Source organism: Monomorium pharaonis, chromosome 3, assembly GCF_013373865.1.
Source record: "Monomorium pharaonis isolate MP-MQ-018 chromosome 3, ASM1337386v2, whole genome shotgun sequence".
Lineage (NCBI taxonomy): Eukaryota > Metazoa > Arthropoda > Insecta > Hymenoptera > Formicidae > Monomorium > Monomorium pharaonis.
Window position 1 is genome coordinate 20391267 of NC_050469.1, and position 19167 is coordinate 20410433.

The following is a 19167-nucleotide window of genomic DNA, read 5'->3' on the forward strand; positions in this document are numbered from 1 at the left end:
CATCGAACTACCGCTCAATATATCCTGCTTGGTAGGTAGAGGCAACCTCTAAATTAAGTTTCGTACCGACAGAGACGTCGGTAAGAGAGGCAGAACATTATCGACCAAGTAACGCCAATTCGTGCTGCCACCTACCAGGAAAATGGCTTAAGTGACTGTAAAATAAGTACCTCGCGGAGTACTACATGGAGAGATTCAAATTTTGAATGTTATTTTTCATCTTTCACATATTTTATGTACATTTGTTGACATTTAATGTAACCAATGCGTAGTTTAATAATTTTATGTAGTAAAACAATAAGAAATTTTTATAACAGATGATGAATCAAAGTAAAACAAATAGATAACCACGCCTTAGCCCCGCCCACAAATGAAAAGTTGAAGCAGCCATAATTTAACCCAGGAGCTATTGAAACCGATAGATGGCATTGTCTTTTGCTTTCATTATATTATATGTATGTATTTATTACATATAAAATGTAAAGAGAAAAACTCAAAACTTTAAAAATACCTAATGTTTATTACTTTAAAAAATCATTTATATAAAAAAATTGATCAAACCTAATTATAGTAGTTATAAAAAAAAATATTTCTGGATAAATGTAAATAAAACTTGTTTGAAAAACAAACACAAATAAATAATTCAATTTTGACCTGACTGGCCAGATATAATTAAATACAAGCGTTTCGACCAACGATTTAAGTCTTTATCAAATGCAATTGATAGTGCTTGTATTTAATTATATCTGACCAGTCAGGTCAAAATTGAATTATTTATTTGTGTTAGTTTTTTATTCACTCACTGGCGATGTAAAGATCATATCCGATTTTTAAAACTTGTTTGTTTCTGATCATAAACATTTGCAGTACGATGTATTGTATACATTATACATAGATATACATGCAATATACATACATCACATATATGTATATTTATATTTAATAATTCTATAGAATTATATTGCATTTCATATATAAAATATTTATAAGAATAATTTCTTATTTAAAATAATTAAACTATTTTTGTAATAAAATTTTCTTTTTTCTTATAAGCATGTGTAGAGATTTACAAATATAATTATAAAGACATCTTTTAACATAAACACGATAACAACATTCACAATCTTGACTTAACAAAATAAATGAGTTAATCATTCGACGACGTCGCCACGACCGTCCCATACATTGGCCATTAAAACTCTCTTAAATTGCTTTTTCATGTCCACTGACAAAATTTATCTTCACATATATCTAGATCGATTCAGAAATAAATCTACGTTTTATTCTTTTTCGGATAACGTATTCGCAGAATTACATTCCGCGATTTATTTTTATGAAATTCTTTACGTAATAGTAGACATATTTTTTACCTGCTTTATTTAGTAAATGCAGTTTAAAAAATATAAAATTTAAAAAATGTATATGTGTGTACGTGTGTAATAAAAAAGATAAAAATACAATAAATATCGATCAAACAAAATAAATTTCATATTTAATTGTAAGTTTCTTTTAAGCAAATTTTTTATTATATTTCTTTGATTATGACAGAACTCGATAACAATTCTGCTTCAAAAGTTATTCAACAATTATTATTATATATACAGGGTGTCCCATATTGATAAAACGTACTGGTCAACGCTCGTAAAAAAGGTAGAAGGAATCGAGATAAACATAAAAGTCCAATATTGTCTTGGGTTAAATCCAGCAATAATCGAAATATTAACATATGGAATCGGCAAATAATTTAATTAATTTCTATCGTAATTAGGTACAGTAAATTAACAGTAAATTAATGAAAGCTTATCATACATTTACGATAGATTTTTTCTTCCGTGTTATGGATCGAGCGGATCGAGCTCTTCTCTTGGCGCGCTCTCATCCGCATAATTTGAAAAATTAATATTTCGATTATTGATGGACCTAACCTAAGACTTAACTCAAGATCTATAACCAAGATAATATTAGACTTTTATGTTCATCTCGATCCCTTCTACCTTTTTACGAGCGTTGACCAGTATGTTTTGGGACACCCTATATATATATATATAAGCACGATTAAATAAATATTACCGACGGAAAGTTATTTAATCGCGATTCAAGTGGCGTACAATTACGGTGCAATCCACGGAGTTAATCGGGGAATCGCTTCGCTGGCGTAATATTACGTGCAATCGGGGCAAAATTTATGCCCGAACTTCTTCGTCGCCCGAAGATACCAAAAAAGAGATATTAAGCGCTCCAGTAGGTTCCGAAGAATAAGGAGTTTCGATCGTAGTTCTCTGCCTCGCGTATTTTCTTTCTGCCGCAGACGTTTTAAATATTTTGAGAACGTATATAATAAATTAGTTTGTAATTTTTTCTGGCAGTGTTTCTATTATTATAATATTTTACATATATTACATTAAAAAATTTAGTTAAAATAAGTTTTATCCTTTTTACGTAGTAAAATAATTCAAACATGATTCAAAACGTTTTTAAATAAAATAAAATATATTTAAAGTTACAATTAATAAAAAATATTTGCGTTTGTAAACAAAAACACAACATAACCGATCAGAATTGCATGCAAACTGCTTTCAAAGTAGTGTGAATATTTTTAAGACCTTTTTTTAGCTCAACTATGAAAAGAGCCGTCTTCCAGCAGCGACAAATAATCGCGTGAAAGTGTGAAAAAAAAACGGAGATCTTTTTTTTAAAGTTGGTATTGTCTCCGAACAATTTAAAGAATCTCCGAGAATGAATACAATGGTTCTCGAGTAGAAATAAATTATTTGCAATAGGACAACAAAATTGGCACTATTGGCATCGTCTTTTTTTTTACCTAACTGTGATTTCTACTTTCTTTTGGCGTCATCTACTTGTTTCAGGCAATCTATCACTTCTAAGTGACTTTCCTTCTTTTGAATTTATGTGCTTGTTAAAGTCAAGTTTTCGATTCCGATTAGAAAACTCATGCGATACGAAATGTCGTAATTTTAGCAAGATCGTTTACAGCACAGCACGATAAAACTGATAAGTTTTTTATTCGGTACTGGCAGAAACGACAGGATAAACGCGACACGATATTTCAAGTTTGCGTTCGTCGCTCCCTAGGGATGTACGTTCAGTGCAAGTTAAACACACGCGAATAACGTAACTTAGAAAATTATGAAGGCACGCTCGTACGCGGTTTATCCTCATTAAGCCCGCCGAGTAAACTTAATTTTAAAGCCGCTGCTGCTAAAAGCTCAAGTCTCATTTTTAACGGCGCTTTTAACGTTTATGCGACTATTATTTTTTTGTGTATAGCACATAATCCTAATTGTTGCATCAAACGCATACGTATGTCTGCTTTGTTCGTCCACAAAGAGTGTTGGACTGCAGCAGTTTTATATTTTAATATATTATCAAATTTTGTGTGTGAAAAACCACGTTTAAATATTTTATAAAATAGTAAAGATAAATATTACAATAATATTGCCTATTAATAAAATTCTTGTAGTTATTTGAATCTATGTTTCCAATAGCAAACAATTTTATGGAAATAAAGATAATCTTTTGATTTCGTTATTGTAAATGTAGACACAAAGAAATGTAATGTGCACGTAGTATATATTTATGTACTACATATTTGGACAAGATTTACAGATCTTTTGTCAATCAAAAGATCATATTGTGAGGTAAGAGTTAATCATGGCTTTCTTATAAAAAAGTGTTGAAGTGATAAAAAAATAATAAAAATCACACTTACCTTTAATACAGCTGTGTACATTGCGGTGCTAGTAGAGGGTGGTGTGGATTGGCGGTGGGGTGATCAGGGGGGCTCCGATGCAGGGCGTACCCCTAGTTGCCCCCCTCTGGCCCCCCACCGCCTCCTTGCTGCTGATGCGCAACCGCCGCCGCTGCTGCCGCTGCCTTTTGCGCCTGCGCTTGTTTCTCCTGCTCGTTTAGCTCCTTGATCGCCTGAATCTCCTTCTTCAACTTCATTCGCCGATTCTGGAACCAGATCTTGATTTGCCGTTCCGTCAGGCATAGCGCGTGTGCCATCTCGATCCGCCTCCGCCTGGTAAGATAGTGGTTCGTGTGGAATTCCTTCTCCAGTTCCAGAGTCTGGTAGCGCGTGTAGGTCTGTCGGCCGCGCCTGCGCATTCCGTTCGCCCCTGCGAACAATGAAATTAGAGTTACGACGGGTTCTTTTGTTTTTTTCCCGTGCTATTTCTATCAGACTTTCGTAAGAATTGTAAATAACACAATGATTAAAGAGATGACATTTTTCAAATATATTAATCGATTCTTGTGAATACGATACACTGATTCAGACATTGAGATAAGTTGTTGTAAGAATTCTAGTTTATTTCGCTAATAATAACATAGTGAATCACAAACGTCTAAATAAAATTCAAAAAAACAATTTATTCTAAAAACGCGTGATAATTTATTTAATAATAATAAGAGAAATATACATTAGCAAAATACTTGTTTAATGAGAACTGAGTGTAGATTGCATCGACTTATCATTCCATTCCTGGTGCTTATCTTGTTCTAAAACGAATTATATTATCTTTATGAGCTGCCGCTTAAGATACTTATTAAAAGAGCATTCTAACGAATTTCTGATATCCCGCAGCGCTTTGGGACTGCGAATATCAGACGCGGCGATATAAACGAGGCTCGTGCCGATAAAGGAAATGTGTAAACGGCTTAAAATAAAGCGTGGCATGAGTCGTTCCGAGAGAAAGTAAGGAAGTATACGACAGCGAATAGGTACTGTTGAACAGTCACTTGGGTACAGTAGCGGAGTAAGCCCCGACGGTGGGGGCGCAAGCTCACCTTATCGGCCATTACTGCCTCGTAAAAACCCTCCCGTTTCACCTCTGCCACCGGTATCCAACCTAAACCGACCTCTCTTCTCGGCCGTAAGCAGCCTCCTTTTACTCTATTTTTGCTCGCATACGGTGCGTGCCCAAGTGCATAAATATCCATAATATTACGACTTTCGCTCCATCGGCTTATCCTTCCGCGTTCGACTTGGATCGATGCAATTAAAAGTTGATCAATAATCATTACCATTGATCAATGGTCAAAAATAAAAAATGCATTAATTGTTTTATAGACTTCCAGTATAATTTCTTTAAAATTGTCCGATAACTATCATTAGCAAAATAATGCTGATTAAAAACTTCAAATATTAATAAAAATATAACGAAAATTTGAAGGCTTAATAATAAGCTCATAAAATTACAATCTAAAAAAAGTATATAGTCCATCTTCGAAAATGTAAAAAATGTTATGCAAAGAGTTATCCAATACAACAATTTTCCTTCAAATATTCGTGCATTTCAAAATTCTGACTACAAATCAAATTGTTCAATAAACGCTTCTAAGCTTACATATGTATAATCACACTGTGCTAATGCTCTTTTCAAAATGTACAAAATTCATATGGCGCATGACTTATTCGTATACCGTCACAATTTCAGACAGCCATTGTATCCATATCATACTGAAACAAAGTTCATATCAGCATGATATTTGTTATCGCGACGTAATCAAGTGTCCTGCCGTCCAGACTACTACCCCTCTGGATATCTCTACTCGGGGGGAATCCCCTTTGTCACCCTGTGACACCCCCACGATTCTCACGCCAGGTTGTCATGCCGGTTTCGCGCAGCGGCGTCGAGGGGCGTAGAGTTACAGCACTGCGTTTTTAACGGTTATTTGTCACACGTATCCCATTGAGTCTGGTTCCCTTCCATTTCGGAATCTTCTATCAAACTTTCCTATTATCCCTGGCAAAATCATTCCCTCCGTGTATTCTATTGGCACGCGTTCCGGAAACGCGAATGCGATGGGTCAAGAACGAAAGACTTTCTCGAATTTTGCAAATAAAACTTTAAGTAGCTTCGCGATCAATATTATTGCACAATATTATTAATCATTTAGAGGCTACACTGAAAAAAAGACTTGGTTATAATAATCCAGCCTTGGTTCAAATTACCCAAAACCTTAGTGGAATAGTTTTAACTAAACGTAAGGCGATTATTATAACAAAATAATATACTTATAATAAAATGTTTATAATTATTACCAAACATTTTTTATTATTACTACATTTGTTTATAACAAGCAAATATTTCAACAATATCATTACTAAATGCATTTCACAGGTTTACCAAGAATTTTTTTTTCAGTGTACATAAATTTGTTTTGAATTATCTAAATGAATATTATTATACAATATTATTGATCTATATGCATTATCTTTCATTGATTCGGATTAATGAGAGTAAATCCATCTTAATCAGGAGCACTGAAAAACAGTCACTAGTTACTGATGATCACACTTATAAATATAATAAAATATGCTATAATATTCTCTCCTTTACGTACATGTCAGAAATTGGTTTAATTGAGATAAAGTTCTCTAAAGCGGACCTTATAAGGTCCTCTAAATGGACATATATATATATATATATATATATCATTGATTGATATAGTTAAAAATATAACACTAAAAGTAGACAATTTATTCTGTTTCTTAGCAAATAATACATCAATTCCCATTTAGAGGATAAAAAAATATAAAAATACATTACTATATTTTTTAATTACTTGTTATTTAACAAATAATAAGATCATCTTTTACACATGTATGCAATACTTATTTTTATACAAATTTTGCAAATATGCACAATATACTGACAGAAATAATATTTTCTGTATAATCGATTACTTTCCCATTTACGCGTTACAAATATACGAATTACGAATCTCACTCCGCATGACGTCTCATCCGTGAAATATCACGTACTAAACGAAATTAGGGGATGAAATATCAAGATTATCGCACGCCCTGTAAAGTAAAAAGAGATGCGCATAGCTGTTTAACCGAAGGGGTGGATAAATTTTATGCTGAGACCCTAAAATGCTTTCATTTGGAGGAACAAAGAAGAAGGAGATCGGTAAGGCATGCCGGGAGGGATTGGCTGGCTGAACAGCAAAGTGGGAAAACCGTAGAGCACGTTTAGAAGAGCGAAAAATATTTCGGTCGTTATTCACGCCTTTCTTGAAAAATGTTTGCCCGTATATTCTAAAAAATTTCAACCTCGCGGAAACCTTCGTCCGACGAATTGTTCTTCCAAAAGTCTGAGTTATAATAAAAAAAGTTTATAGTCGTCTTATCACAAAATATTATAAACGAGATTAACTTTTTTCTTTTACAAATTTGGTAAAAATTAGGTTCCATTAAAGCATTTTTATTTTCATATTTATCAATTCATACAATCAGTAATTCAATTAGTTCCAACCAATGTTCTCGTGTTGTTACAAAAAGTACGTGCTAGAAAAAAAGTAATTTTGAAAAAAAGAAACATTGAAGAAATTGAAAGATTGAAACGATTGAAACATTGAAAGGATAAAACTTGGAATACGGTTTGAACAAAAAAAGTTTTACTAAATAATAAAATGTTTTTTTTTCCGAGTTGTTGAGAACAGTTTCAAATGCGAAAGGAAATGTCGGTTGAAAGAGATCTGCCGAGTTTCGACGTATTCGACCATAAACTGAGGCAGGGAGCGACTTAACTGGTTGCCAACTCTAACAAGAACAGCCAATACGTTGATTGCTGCTGGGGATTTGCCGGTATAACTTTGCAAAACACGATGCCAAAGCTTGCCTTCGGTTGCCCTCACTCCTTTTCCGCTTCCCTCCCGACTACGTGCACGTATATATACGGAATCGAATCATACATGGGACCAATCAAATCAAAGTAAGTGAATTGGGTCCATGAAGGACTCCCCAGACTTCCTCTTGAGATATTTCCTGTAGGCTTACCCCTTCGAGTTTCCGCAACATTGGGCAGTTTTTGTATGTAAGACTGGGTATACATCAATCGTAAGGAATCTCCTTGTATTCCTTACTCCTAAATTAAATAATTATTAATACTCCAATAAAAGACTCCAATAACATCATATACAAATTTTATACAACTAGATTAAAGTGTACTTTTGAAACAAAATATGATAAAAACAAAAAGATCTCATACAACAAAATTAAATGAGTATAAATGCTTTATATTATATTCTTATATTATTATGCATTTATGCATTTTTAATTATCCTTTTTTTTAATTAAAGTAAAAAACGTTCAACTGTTCTAATTTGTATTTTCACAAGTTTTCTACAAGTTTCCACAAAAATATTACTTAAGGAATATTAATTTAAGAGATCGCATGCAAAAATGTGTTTCCTGTATTACAAATTAGCTAGATCAGCTCCTTTTTAGTTATTTCATTTGGCAATACTCCGTGCTCCTTTCGAGCATATCTCGTATAACAATATTCTGTCTCATTTGAAGCGCTATAGTCCGTTCACGTATCACCAGTTTCGGTCTTCCGGTGCCATCCGGAATGCGCTCACGCTCTCGAAGAACCCTGTTTGCACGCGGCACGGGAGTACTGAGGACACTTGGTATGAGGAACGCGTAGCTACGCAGCAAGATCGTAGCTCAACGTGGGATATACCCTCCTCCAGCCTTGCCAAGGTAGGTAATCCTCTCGGGGGCGTGAGTTACTGCCTAGCGTCCCTCGCGTTCTACTCTCTTCTCTCCCACCTTCTTCCATACCTCCGAGGTCCCCTCCCACGTCCCCCTTCCCTTTTACGCTCTACCAGGACCTTCGTCTCGTTTTCTGCCAGGGCTTCTCTCTTTCTCTCTCTCTCTCTCTCTCTCTCTTTCTCTCTTCATACTCTCTTTCCTTTCTTAGGGGCTGCCGAGAAAGCACCGAGAGAAAGTTAGCGGACGAAGGGAGAAGGTAAGATGTTGCTACGTGGCACAGCTGGAGCGCATTAGTCAACCATAATTAATAAGTTATATACAACGGAGACTAACGAAGAGCGCGGCGTTACACTGCTGAGACATCGTCTCTCTTTTAGGGAAGAGACGCAACGCGACCTCTTAGGGGAGAGGGGGTGTGACGACGGAAACCTCAACGATCATAAATACATGCTAAAAACCTGGCGGCATAAATAAACTAAGGGTTGACACTCGCAAATGAGGAACAGCAAAGATGTATATTTCTTCTACAGCTACCAGTAGGATTAGTGGTCAGATAAAACGCTTATAGAATTTAGCTGCATCTCGTTGCTGCAATGTAATAAACTTAAAGTTTCTTACACTAGCATTAAGCTGAGCAAATAGTCCAACAATATTGCAATAAAATATAAAAAAAAGTATTCAGATAAGTTAGGTTTACGATTGCTTGAAATAATAAAATTTTTAATACTGTATAAGAATTAAATACATATCAGACATTTTATCAAAAAAACTCATTTAACATGTGAAGAAAACTATAAATTCATAATATATTTATATAAGCAAGAAAGTTCATCTATTGCCAGTTATTAAATCAAATTGCATATTACGTACATCAAATCGTATACGTGGACTGAAAATCTTAAAATCTCGAATGATTTTCGGAGTGCAATGAATGATGACTTGGTAAATCCGAAAAAAATGCAGAACGTATTGCGAGAAAGTACACGACGCGAACAAGAATGTCGCCAGTAGCTAGCGGTATATTATAAAAGGACCAATGAAAGCTATAGCTTATTCGAGAATAAGATATCAGCTTTACGTGCGAGCCCTTTTGAATAAGTGCGCAACCATGCCGCGAGCAAGGTGGCGACTTTGCTCGCACGCAAGTGAAGCGTCCTGCTAAGCAGAAATAATAAAAGTGCTGATCAAGTTTTCGTAATACCGAATTGTACAAGTTGTCTGAGTAATTGTACATTACTTTTGTATCTTTAATCGTCATTAATGCTTCTTGACCTTAAAACGTTTCGAAAAATGACTTGACACAAAATCATGATAAGAAAAACAATCGTTCATGTCGTAAATTATGTATAATAGTAATATAGACCACTTGCAATCTTTGAACGTATCCAGAATAAATTTAAAAATTGAATGGTTTGCTAATCAGTACATTTAACAGGTTGCCATAATCATTTGACAGTTTTGTATCACCAAAATAAAACGAAGATAGAGTATCTATCACTGCGTATACTATTCAAAATGATACTCGTCCTCTGCATTTTAATGAAATACATGACTCGGTACGTAGACAGAATATAATTAACGCGCTTCTGAGTTACGTGATTCGTTGTAATTCATCCATTGCTGCATTCGATGACATGGAGCAAAGACACTGATTGGCTGACAGTCTGTCGAAGCACGCAATTAATCGCGAGCAAAAAGTGGCCGGCAGAGATCCCGACGATAATTTTGCGTGTATCCCCTCAAGAAATTTAATTAACACACACACATACGCGCGGACGTACGCGCCGCTCTTTTCCTTTTCTTTTTCATCGCTCGTTTTCTGACACTCAAACAACGAAAACGAAATGGAGAACAGAGGCGAGAGGAAGAAAGAAGAAGCTGGGAGGAGAAACAGAAGGAGGAGAAAAAGGAAGAGGAGGAAGAGGAGGAGGAGGAGGAGGAGAGCAAGGGAGGATACGAGGTGGCTTCTCCACAACGAGCCAGCTGCTACTCGCGGTAATCGTAATAATTATGCAAAGACCGAACGCAACGGTGCATCTCGAGCGAAAGGGAAGAGAAGGAGGACGCTGCAAGACGGAACGTACAAAAGGAGCAAGCCGAAGTGAGATGGTGGTGGAGATGGCATGCAAAGGAGGCTCGGCGTAGGTAAGCGAACCGAGCCGGTTGTAAGGCGACACCTCGCGGCTCCGTACATCTTTCTCCGTGTCCCTCGTTTCCCCTATATGGGGGGGAAGAAACGACGAACTTTCCCTTTCTTGTTGCTTTTCGTTTCCGCGCCGAGGGTTTCCATTCCACAAAGTCCTATTCCCGAATCGTCATTGTTGTGTCCTCGTGCGGAAATCTTGCCGAGGAGAAGCGATAGTTTACGATTTGACATATTTCTCATTGTTCCATCATGTTTATTTCGAATGCCCATTGAAATTACAATAGCGCTATTTAGTAACAAATTTACGATTTTTTCCCGCGACCGTTTTTTTACCTTTTTTTTATGACCACCATGAGACGGATGCTTGGCAAAATATTCTCATGAGCGTAAATAATCACCAAAGGAAGCGAGAGTCCAAAAAGGACACTTCGAATACGAGAGAGAAATGGTGGAGAGCCTAATACAGGTGGGTAACGTCGCGACACCTTCTAATGAAACGGATCGTCTGTCTTACTTACATCGCCACGCAGTTTATAGAAACTCACACGCCTGGTAACACGCACACAAAAGTCATGCGTGTGCGTATCCGCTGTTGTAAGAGGAAGGGGAGACATGGTTACCAGCGGGCAACCGACCCACGAACCATCCACATATATCTGTGTCCTCTAAAAGGAATTCAAGAATATATTTTACATATGCTTTATTGCCGCCTTATTTCCAACTCTGCGGCCATGGCCCTCGAAGAGATCGCAGTGGATGCGTGCGGATGCATTCTGTCTCGGAAAAAGCGCGCGTGAATCAACGCGCGAAATTTCACGAACCTTACCGCGTAATTCCGAATGTTAATCCTCCTGTCGGATGCATTATTATTAGTTCGTAAAGGAGGTGGCAACAATTAACTAATCAGCCGCTTCTGCAGACGCCCGAGCGCGCTTGCGCGCCTGATAAATTGTAAAGAATATCTTTTAGTGATGAAGCTTTGCGAGATAACCGACGTTCTAATTATAGATCTGGAGGAACGGCAGGGGGAGCGATGTAAATCTCCTACGTGTTCCCTCGTGGCTACGTGTCTCAGGGTAATGACTTAACTTATACGCATTAATAAGTATCGGACTAGATGATTTGATAATTTGCAAGCGGGATTGCGGATTGCCGGTAAATCTTTTACGTTCTTTTGCAATATGAGGAGGGGAGGGGGGGACTGGAGTGGGACCTTTCGGAGTGGAGCAAGACATAGAGGGCAGGTCTCCCGGTACTTGCGATTCGACGAAGCCCCGGGGGGCCTACCAGTATGTCCAAGCGCAGTCTTAAGAGAAGGGGGCAGAGCCGGTTCCGACGAATAAGACGCCATCGCGCGTTTAACCCGCAAGAAACTATGATTACCGTCCGCTTGAACTGCACTTTGAATTTGGATTTTCGGAAACGATACATTAGATAGCATCGCAGCGCGCAATTACTAATGATTACTACGGGCAGGTTTGAAATTTCGTAGGGAGAGTAAATTATACTTGACGCGTCGAAAAATTTAAAATGTGGCGCGCGCGATAATGGCGGAGCGAGATATCGCTCGCATTTAAAGAGACGCAAAAAAGACAATCTCGCGCCGCCGCATATTATTTCTGCAAGTTCGTAGTTTTGAAAGTGCATGATGACGACACAACGTAATCAAATATATGCGAAATTTAAGATGATAACGCTACTAAGACGTATGTAATATTTATCGCGCGATAAATGAAGAGGAACGACTTCGAGAAGAGAGCGACTTCGTCTCCAAAAGTTTCTATATAACGAATATTCGTATAAAGAGCGAAGTTACAGCGAAGAAAAAAATTTGCTCCATTATTCAACGTATTCCAGTTGTAGTTTTCATCTCTCTTAGACCAATGAAAAGGAGGGAGGGTTACAGACGGAAATGCGGAAGAGGCAAGAGGCACGATTGTTCCGTAGCGCGAAAATAATAATGAACTCGCGTAAATCAAGAAAGTTAGGGGGGGGGGGATTGCGAACTACTCGCGGAGTACTCCTTTCACGCATATCTGCAATACGCGAGAGCGAGCTGCCAAAAATGTTCCCCAGCGCGGCAACCTTTCCGGCATATTAAAAAGCCCACCATGTGCGGCTCCCCGGAAATAACGGATGCTCTATGAGAGGGTTAAGGAACGAGACGGATTAGGTTATCGAGCGACGCGTAATGAGCTTCATTCTACCGAAATGTCCAGGGCTTCGACCGAATCTCCGGAAACACTATGGATTATCTAGATTCCGCGATTCCGCGTAAAAGAGCGAAAAAACGGAAAAGGTTGGTTCGGTTGGCTGGCGAATGGTTAGCTGTTGCAGGTTGGCCGGTCTCGCGGTTAAGATGAACGAGGCGGCATGCTACGAGATCTTATCCAAGCGCAGCAACGGCCACTGAATCATCCGCTTTGAATAGGGCTTCACTCCCTATATTATATCTATAGATATATACTAACCCCATACCTACATCTATGTTCGCGAGACAATATACCCTCTCTCGAGAAAGTATATTGGAAGAGTGTCATATAAAGAGAGAGAGAGAGAGAGAGAGAGAGAGAGAGAGAGAGAGAGAAAAGTGTTAGATCAATCAAATACGAAGTTAAAAAATATCTTGGATTTAAGTAGTTTCTTTTCACACAAAAATAGGTTTTTCTATACAAAGTGTTATTGATGGATACATTAAAGAAATATAACTGTATATGTGTCGATAAATATAAATTAGTAGTATATAATAGTATACATCGCTATATCTCTTCAAAGATATAAGCTGTAAACAGTTTCCGTTACTTTCAGACCTTTAAATCAGAAAATATTGCCTGTGTTAAATTATTATGCGCCATTCTACTACGCTATTACTACAATTCGATATTTTAATACAAGAAACAAAAAAGGTACTTTTTCAGTCGAAGCAAATCTTGGTCCTAATAATACTTTTATATCAATTATTACATGTATTTTTCGGGCCTATAAACTGCGTGCTGATATTATTGTCGAATTGTAAAATGCAATCCTTAAACTAAAGAAACTTTAAGTTTGCATATCAATACTTAAAATTTTGTAAAAGGTGCTCTATGTAGTTTTATAAATCATTAATTTGCAATAAAATTAGCTAAAATTTCTATTATTATAAATCATATTGTGCTGCATTCACTACTTTTGAGTCCTCAGTAAATACTTATGTAGTCTTGAAAATTGATAACCAAGAAATTTATACTAGCTATAAGAAGATAAATGAATCAAAGAAAAGGCAATAGTATGGGGAATGATATTCCATTATATACAACGAAGCAGAACTTTATATCATTGTAAATGACGCGTTAGGCAATTACCTTTCTACAACTTTCATAGAAAAATATATTACCACAATATAAATTAGAAATATTTATTACGGAGAAGAGAAACACGATAAGCAATCCGTGCGAAGAGCAGATACTAACATTAATTAATTGCAGCTCTTATCGTGTCATCCACGTACATGAGTCGTTTAGTACGTTCAATGACTTAACGCCGTGCATTACTCCTCTCGAGATCGCTAATTAGTGATAAATTCATTAAGTCGATGAAATATAACATAAGAGATAGGACACCGTATCTTAAGTTTCCCGGCAAAGGCGGGGGAATAACGCGGGCTACGCTCGAAAAAGAGGTTCGTGCCGTAATTGTAAACATTGGATTAATGCAAATGCGCGCTTAAAAGCTTAATTGCTTTGATAAAGCATGGCGGTGCATTAAATTCAAATGCATGTAAATTAATTCAAATTTATGAGAAATAGGTGGATGCGGAGCACTTACTGGAAAAGAGGGAAAATAAAAATTAGTCCCCGCGGGGCCAGCCCTTGCGCGATGAGACTCTTTTTTCGTCCTACCCCCTTCCTACCTCCTCCCCTCTCGCGCTACCCCATGCCCACCTACCAATTCCCTCTACCGCGCCCCTCTATTTCGCCAACACGCCATGTTGCCAACCAGATTGGTTGCGGTGCAAGTATCGCCGATAAATTTCGTCTTCGGCTTTCGTCTGATAAATGTCGAATTTTAACACATCGATCGGCTGCGTCAGTAATTAACAAACGCGAACTTCTTCATTTGGATGCTTGGACGTTAATTTAAATTAAAAACTAATGTATGTTCCATGATAAGTATAACAAACTATAAATTAGGAATTGTTGATATATATTAGCAATTGCAATTTCTTCAAAAAAATGTGTATTTAATATTAATTATCATATTGTCAAATGCTTCAATAATGCTGCAATAATAATCGATTATAATTTATACATTTCAATTCTATTTGTGATTATAACATTCTAATAATAAATATAATATAATTCTAATAATAATTATAATAAACATATATATAAAGCAAATTTCCAATTGTGTTTTAAATTGGGCCGTTTTCATATTTAGCGTATTATAAATAGTTTATAACCACAAATAAATAAAACTCGTCTAACTTTTTAAAGTTTCAGTAATGATAAAAAGATTATTTTCATCGATATTATATTAATTAATAATTCATTTCAATCGTTAAAATTTAATTGTGCATTCTATAATTGCAATGATTTATCAAGTTCTTTCCCGTTCTAATCTAGATACGTGCATTTTACAAGAACTCGATTCGTATTATCGAAAACCAACTAATCATTGACGTCGCGGCAACTTTATCGTTGTTACTCTCCGGAGGGATTACATAAATTACACCGGAATATTATCCTTGTCTATACAACGGATTGATTAACGATAATGTATGTAAAAATGACATTTAAATGTGCATTGCGCGATTCCTAGGTTCTTACAACATAAAGTAATAAAAATTTTAATGAAATGACATTATAATTCAAGATAAATGATAATTGAGAAAAATGTATTTAAATTAGCATACATAAATATCAAAAAATTGCACACTGTTTTTAGAATTAAACTATAATCTTTGAACATAATTTATATTTTCGCTTTATATATAAGGATCCGTATGTATAATTTATACGTAATCACTACATATATGTTACTAAAAAATTCTCAACAACATTGAAGAAAACGACTGAAAAGGATGTGTGCGTAGAGAATTGCACACATTGGTATCACAACATTGTTACTGTGAACCGTTGTGAAAAGATGCAAACCACTAGGTGCTAGCGTAATGCTCGTAAGACATGAAAACTGTCGACAGTCAATTTTATTAATGCTAGAGGTAACTTGATTCAATCGATGCGTAGTTAAGCGTTAATAAAATTACTACTGTAAGCTGCTGTAATCATAAGCCCTACGATAAGCTGCTTGTATCACGCTATTTGCTGTGATCATCGGCAGTCTCATTAATACGGTGCACGAAATATTGTTAAACCATAATTCTACTTCAGAAAAAAATAGTTTAAAAAAATTTGTATACTAATAGAAATTTAATACCCTAATAGATATAAAAATATCAAAATTTCTATCAAAATAATGCAACAGTGATTAATACCGCAAATTTTAATTTCAAATATTTTGATATTTTCAAGAAACAAACTTTAAAACTTTAAAACTATATGAAAATTCTTGTGAAAAGAACAAGATATTCGGATATAACAGAGATATAAAATATCTACAAAACATAATCGAGAAGCGATCGTAGACGTTAAATTAACCATGGTAGCACACTTGGGTTTGAAGTTAATGAAAATCAAACATAGCTGATCATTAAATCGATCCACATTCAGTTAGTATATTGAGTTGTAAGGCTATATCTTCAGTCTTTTCTCACCGATCGTATTTTCTAACGCATTCGGTATCATCGCACACTCAGTTACCTTTCCGTTTACAGTAAACGAGACCATTTATCCGGTTTTACTTGTTTGTCGTAAATGTAATTCTTCGCCCTATTACTTGTGGCTTTACCCTTGTGGCTATTATCGCTACTCGCTAATTTGCGGAAAACAGTAATTATGTCTTCCTTTTGCGAGAGAAAGGAAAACAAGTGACGATCAAAACGTGACGTTGTGTACTGTTTTCATTTTTTTTTTTAACAACGGAATTTTTTTATTTACTGATATCCAATTTTAACGTCAGCACTATCGTATCACAAAATCTTCGTAAGACGCGCGAGTAAACTGCTCTTGTAGTAATTATTTCCGTTCCGACCAGACGAGCGTGCGGCTTCCTTCACTTATACTCTTCACCTTCTTCGCTTCCATCTCTTCATTCTCCCTTTCTGCAATTTCATTCTTCGGGTCTCTCATGAAAGTACAGCTACGGGAGTTTCCTAACTAAAAGTTCCTTTCACAAATTGCTGGTTATTACAGACGTTACAACCATGTAGTTGTTACGTTCATACATGCGGTAGCTTTGTGCCACCTTACCCATTAAAATTCGTTTCCCTCATTATTCCTGTTTCATTTTGTTTTAATTACAATTACTGATAGTTAAAGAATTGTACTTTAATAAAAAATATGAAAAAAGATCTGCATTATTTAAATTATCATTCTAGCAATTACTTCTACAAAGTTGATGACGTAAAAGCATTTTAATACTTATAATATGTATATACATAATATAATGTTGCTAGCAAAAATAATCTTCAATAATTTTTTATACAAAAAAAAAATAAGTTAAGTTGATACTCTAATGGTTATGTCCTATTCTATATAAATACGACGCGGAGAATAGGAGTCTACCTGACATAGAGAACGGCAAGGGACGTAAAAGAAGAGAAAAAAAGGGCTAAAGGACCGGATACAATGAAGAAGGACATCTAAACGAAGAGTGAGAAAAAGGGATGAACGACAAACAGTTAGGAAAGGCAACTATGGAGATGATGGAGGGAGAAGAGAAGACTGAAAGGCATCGCGAGGCGAAAGAGTGAAGCACATGTGAAGCACGAAAAAGAAATAAGGGGGCAGATGAGGAGACAGGAAGGGGGGATATCAAGAGCGGACCTCCCAAGTTGCGGCGAAATGGCGGATCATCATCGTCGCGTCATCCGTGAGCCGAATACTCTTGTATCACGGTTATTAAACCTACCTGATACATCGCGTATTCTGCTCGTCGCCGTGTTAAAAAATTACTGAGCCAAGTACCCGAAATTCCCACTTATAGCATAAACGAGTTTTAAGCCGTTGTGCATTCCTTTAGACTGCAAACTTCCGTAAATTTCGTGAAGGGATGGATTTTGAAATTTGTGGTGTATATTACGGAAAAGAGAAGATAAGATAACAACGTGAATAAGATAACGAACTGCTAATTTGTTTAAATTAACAACATATAATGAATTTCAATACATTAGAGACTTTAACTAATAATAATTTTTTATGATTTGATTTATATCTGTCTAAAAAAGTGAATAATATAATAAGAAATGTGTTTTCAATGTATTTATATATATATATTTTTTATGTTTGTTCATAAGAAATAATATATAATAAACGTTATTTCATTTTCTTCATAAAATCACAATGTAATACAATTGAAAATATACAAAATCACTAATATACTTTCTTTTTGGCATTGCAAAATCAAATAAATAAATACGATAACCGCAAGTAAGATAATGAACGTCATATGTGGACAAGATAATTTTTATTTCATACATGCAGATTATAAATTATGTAAACTGTATAAAAATTAATATTTCATAATACTTAATATTTTTTATTAATATTTTTCTTTTATTGCGTTAAAATATTAATATCAAAATAATGTAATTATGAAACAAAAAATGTTTAAGTGCTCAATGAATAAATTTGATACTTATACAACTCACTTTTATATCGGCAAAAGTAATAATGAAACTGATAATTATAATCTACACAATGTAAATTTCTGTTTTTGATAAAGATTTATAATGCAGTAACCGTTTTCTAAACATATTCTGAAAATATTTCTTAGTAAAACATACACACACACACGCACACACACACAAAATACCATTCTTTCCTACATTTCATCACTATTAAGTCGCAAACGAAGCTACCATAGATACAAGTGGCCAACAGATGATATTGAACCAACAGATATTAATTTTGGGGATGTACGAAATATTTCCAGACCGGGGGATTCTGATCCCTAAGCGTGTAAGGGGAAGATAAGGCACGGTGTGCCTAGCTCGTAATCAATGGCTGTCGAGTAAAGTTATAACATGGCTGACAAATAAATTCTTCTGAACTTACGTCTGCGTAATGTTTCTCGCACAATCACGTAGTACAGATTATTAATACACTGTAGAATACTTCCTTGACGTTGAAAATATTATAGTAAGAAATTGTACGTATAAGAAAATGTTAACCACATTTATTAAAAAAAAAAAAAATATATATATATAAAGTATTTTTATTAAAAAATTGACAGTAAGCATAAAAAAATTAGGTCGGTATAGACAAACGAGTGTGACATAATAAAAAATAATAAATTTCACATTATAAATAGTATTTAATTGAAAAATATATCGAAATTATAGAGAATGTTAGAATTACGTTAGGGATATTCCTTACATAGATCGTAGGAC

General features: G+C 35.5%; 1 protein-coding gene across 6 annotated transcripts in view; it reads right to left on the bottom strand.

Moving 5' to 3' along the window:
* Positions 1 to 19167, bottom strand: part of LOC105835045 (homeotic protein ultrabithorax) — a 104750-nt gene that overhangs the window by 19624 nt on the left and 65959 nt on the right. For 5 of the 6 annotated variants that reach the window (XR_003625619.2, XR_004962710.1, XR_003625616.2 and 2 more), the window contains exon 2: positions 3731 to 4139. Coding sequence is in view for 1 of the 6 variants with exons in the window: in XM_028190067.2 (XP_028045868.1) it covers positions 3823 to 4139 (317 nt within the window). In the remaining 5 variants the exon portion in view is untranslated. Of the gene's footprint in view, positions 1 to 2842; positions 4140 to 19167 lie in introns of those variants that run through there. The other variant, XM_028190067.2, reaches the window with a different exon arrangement.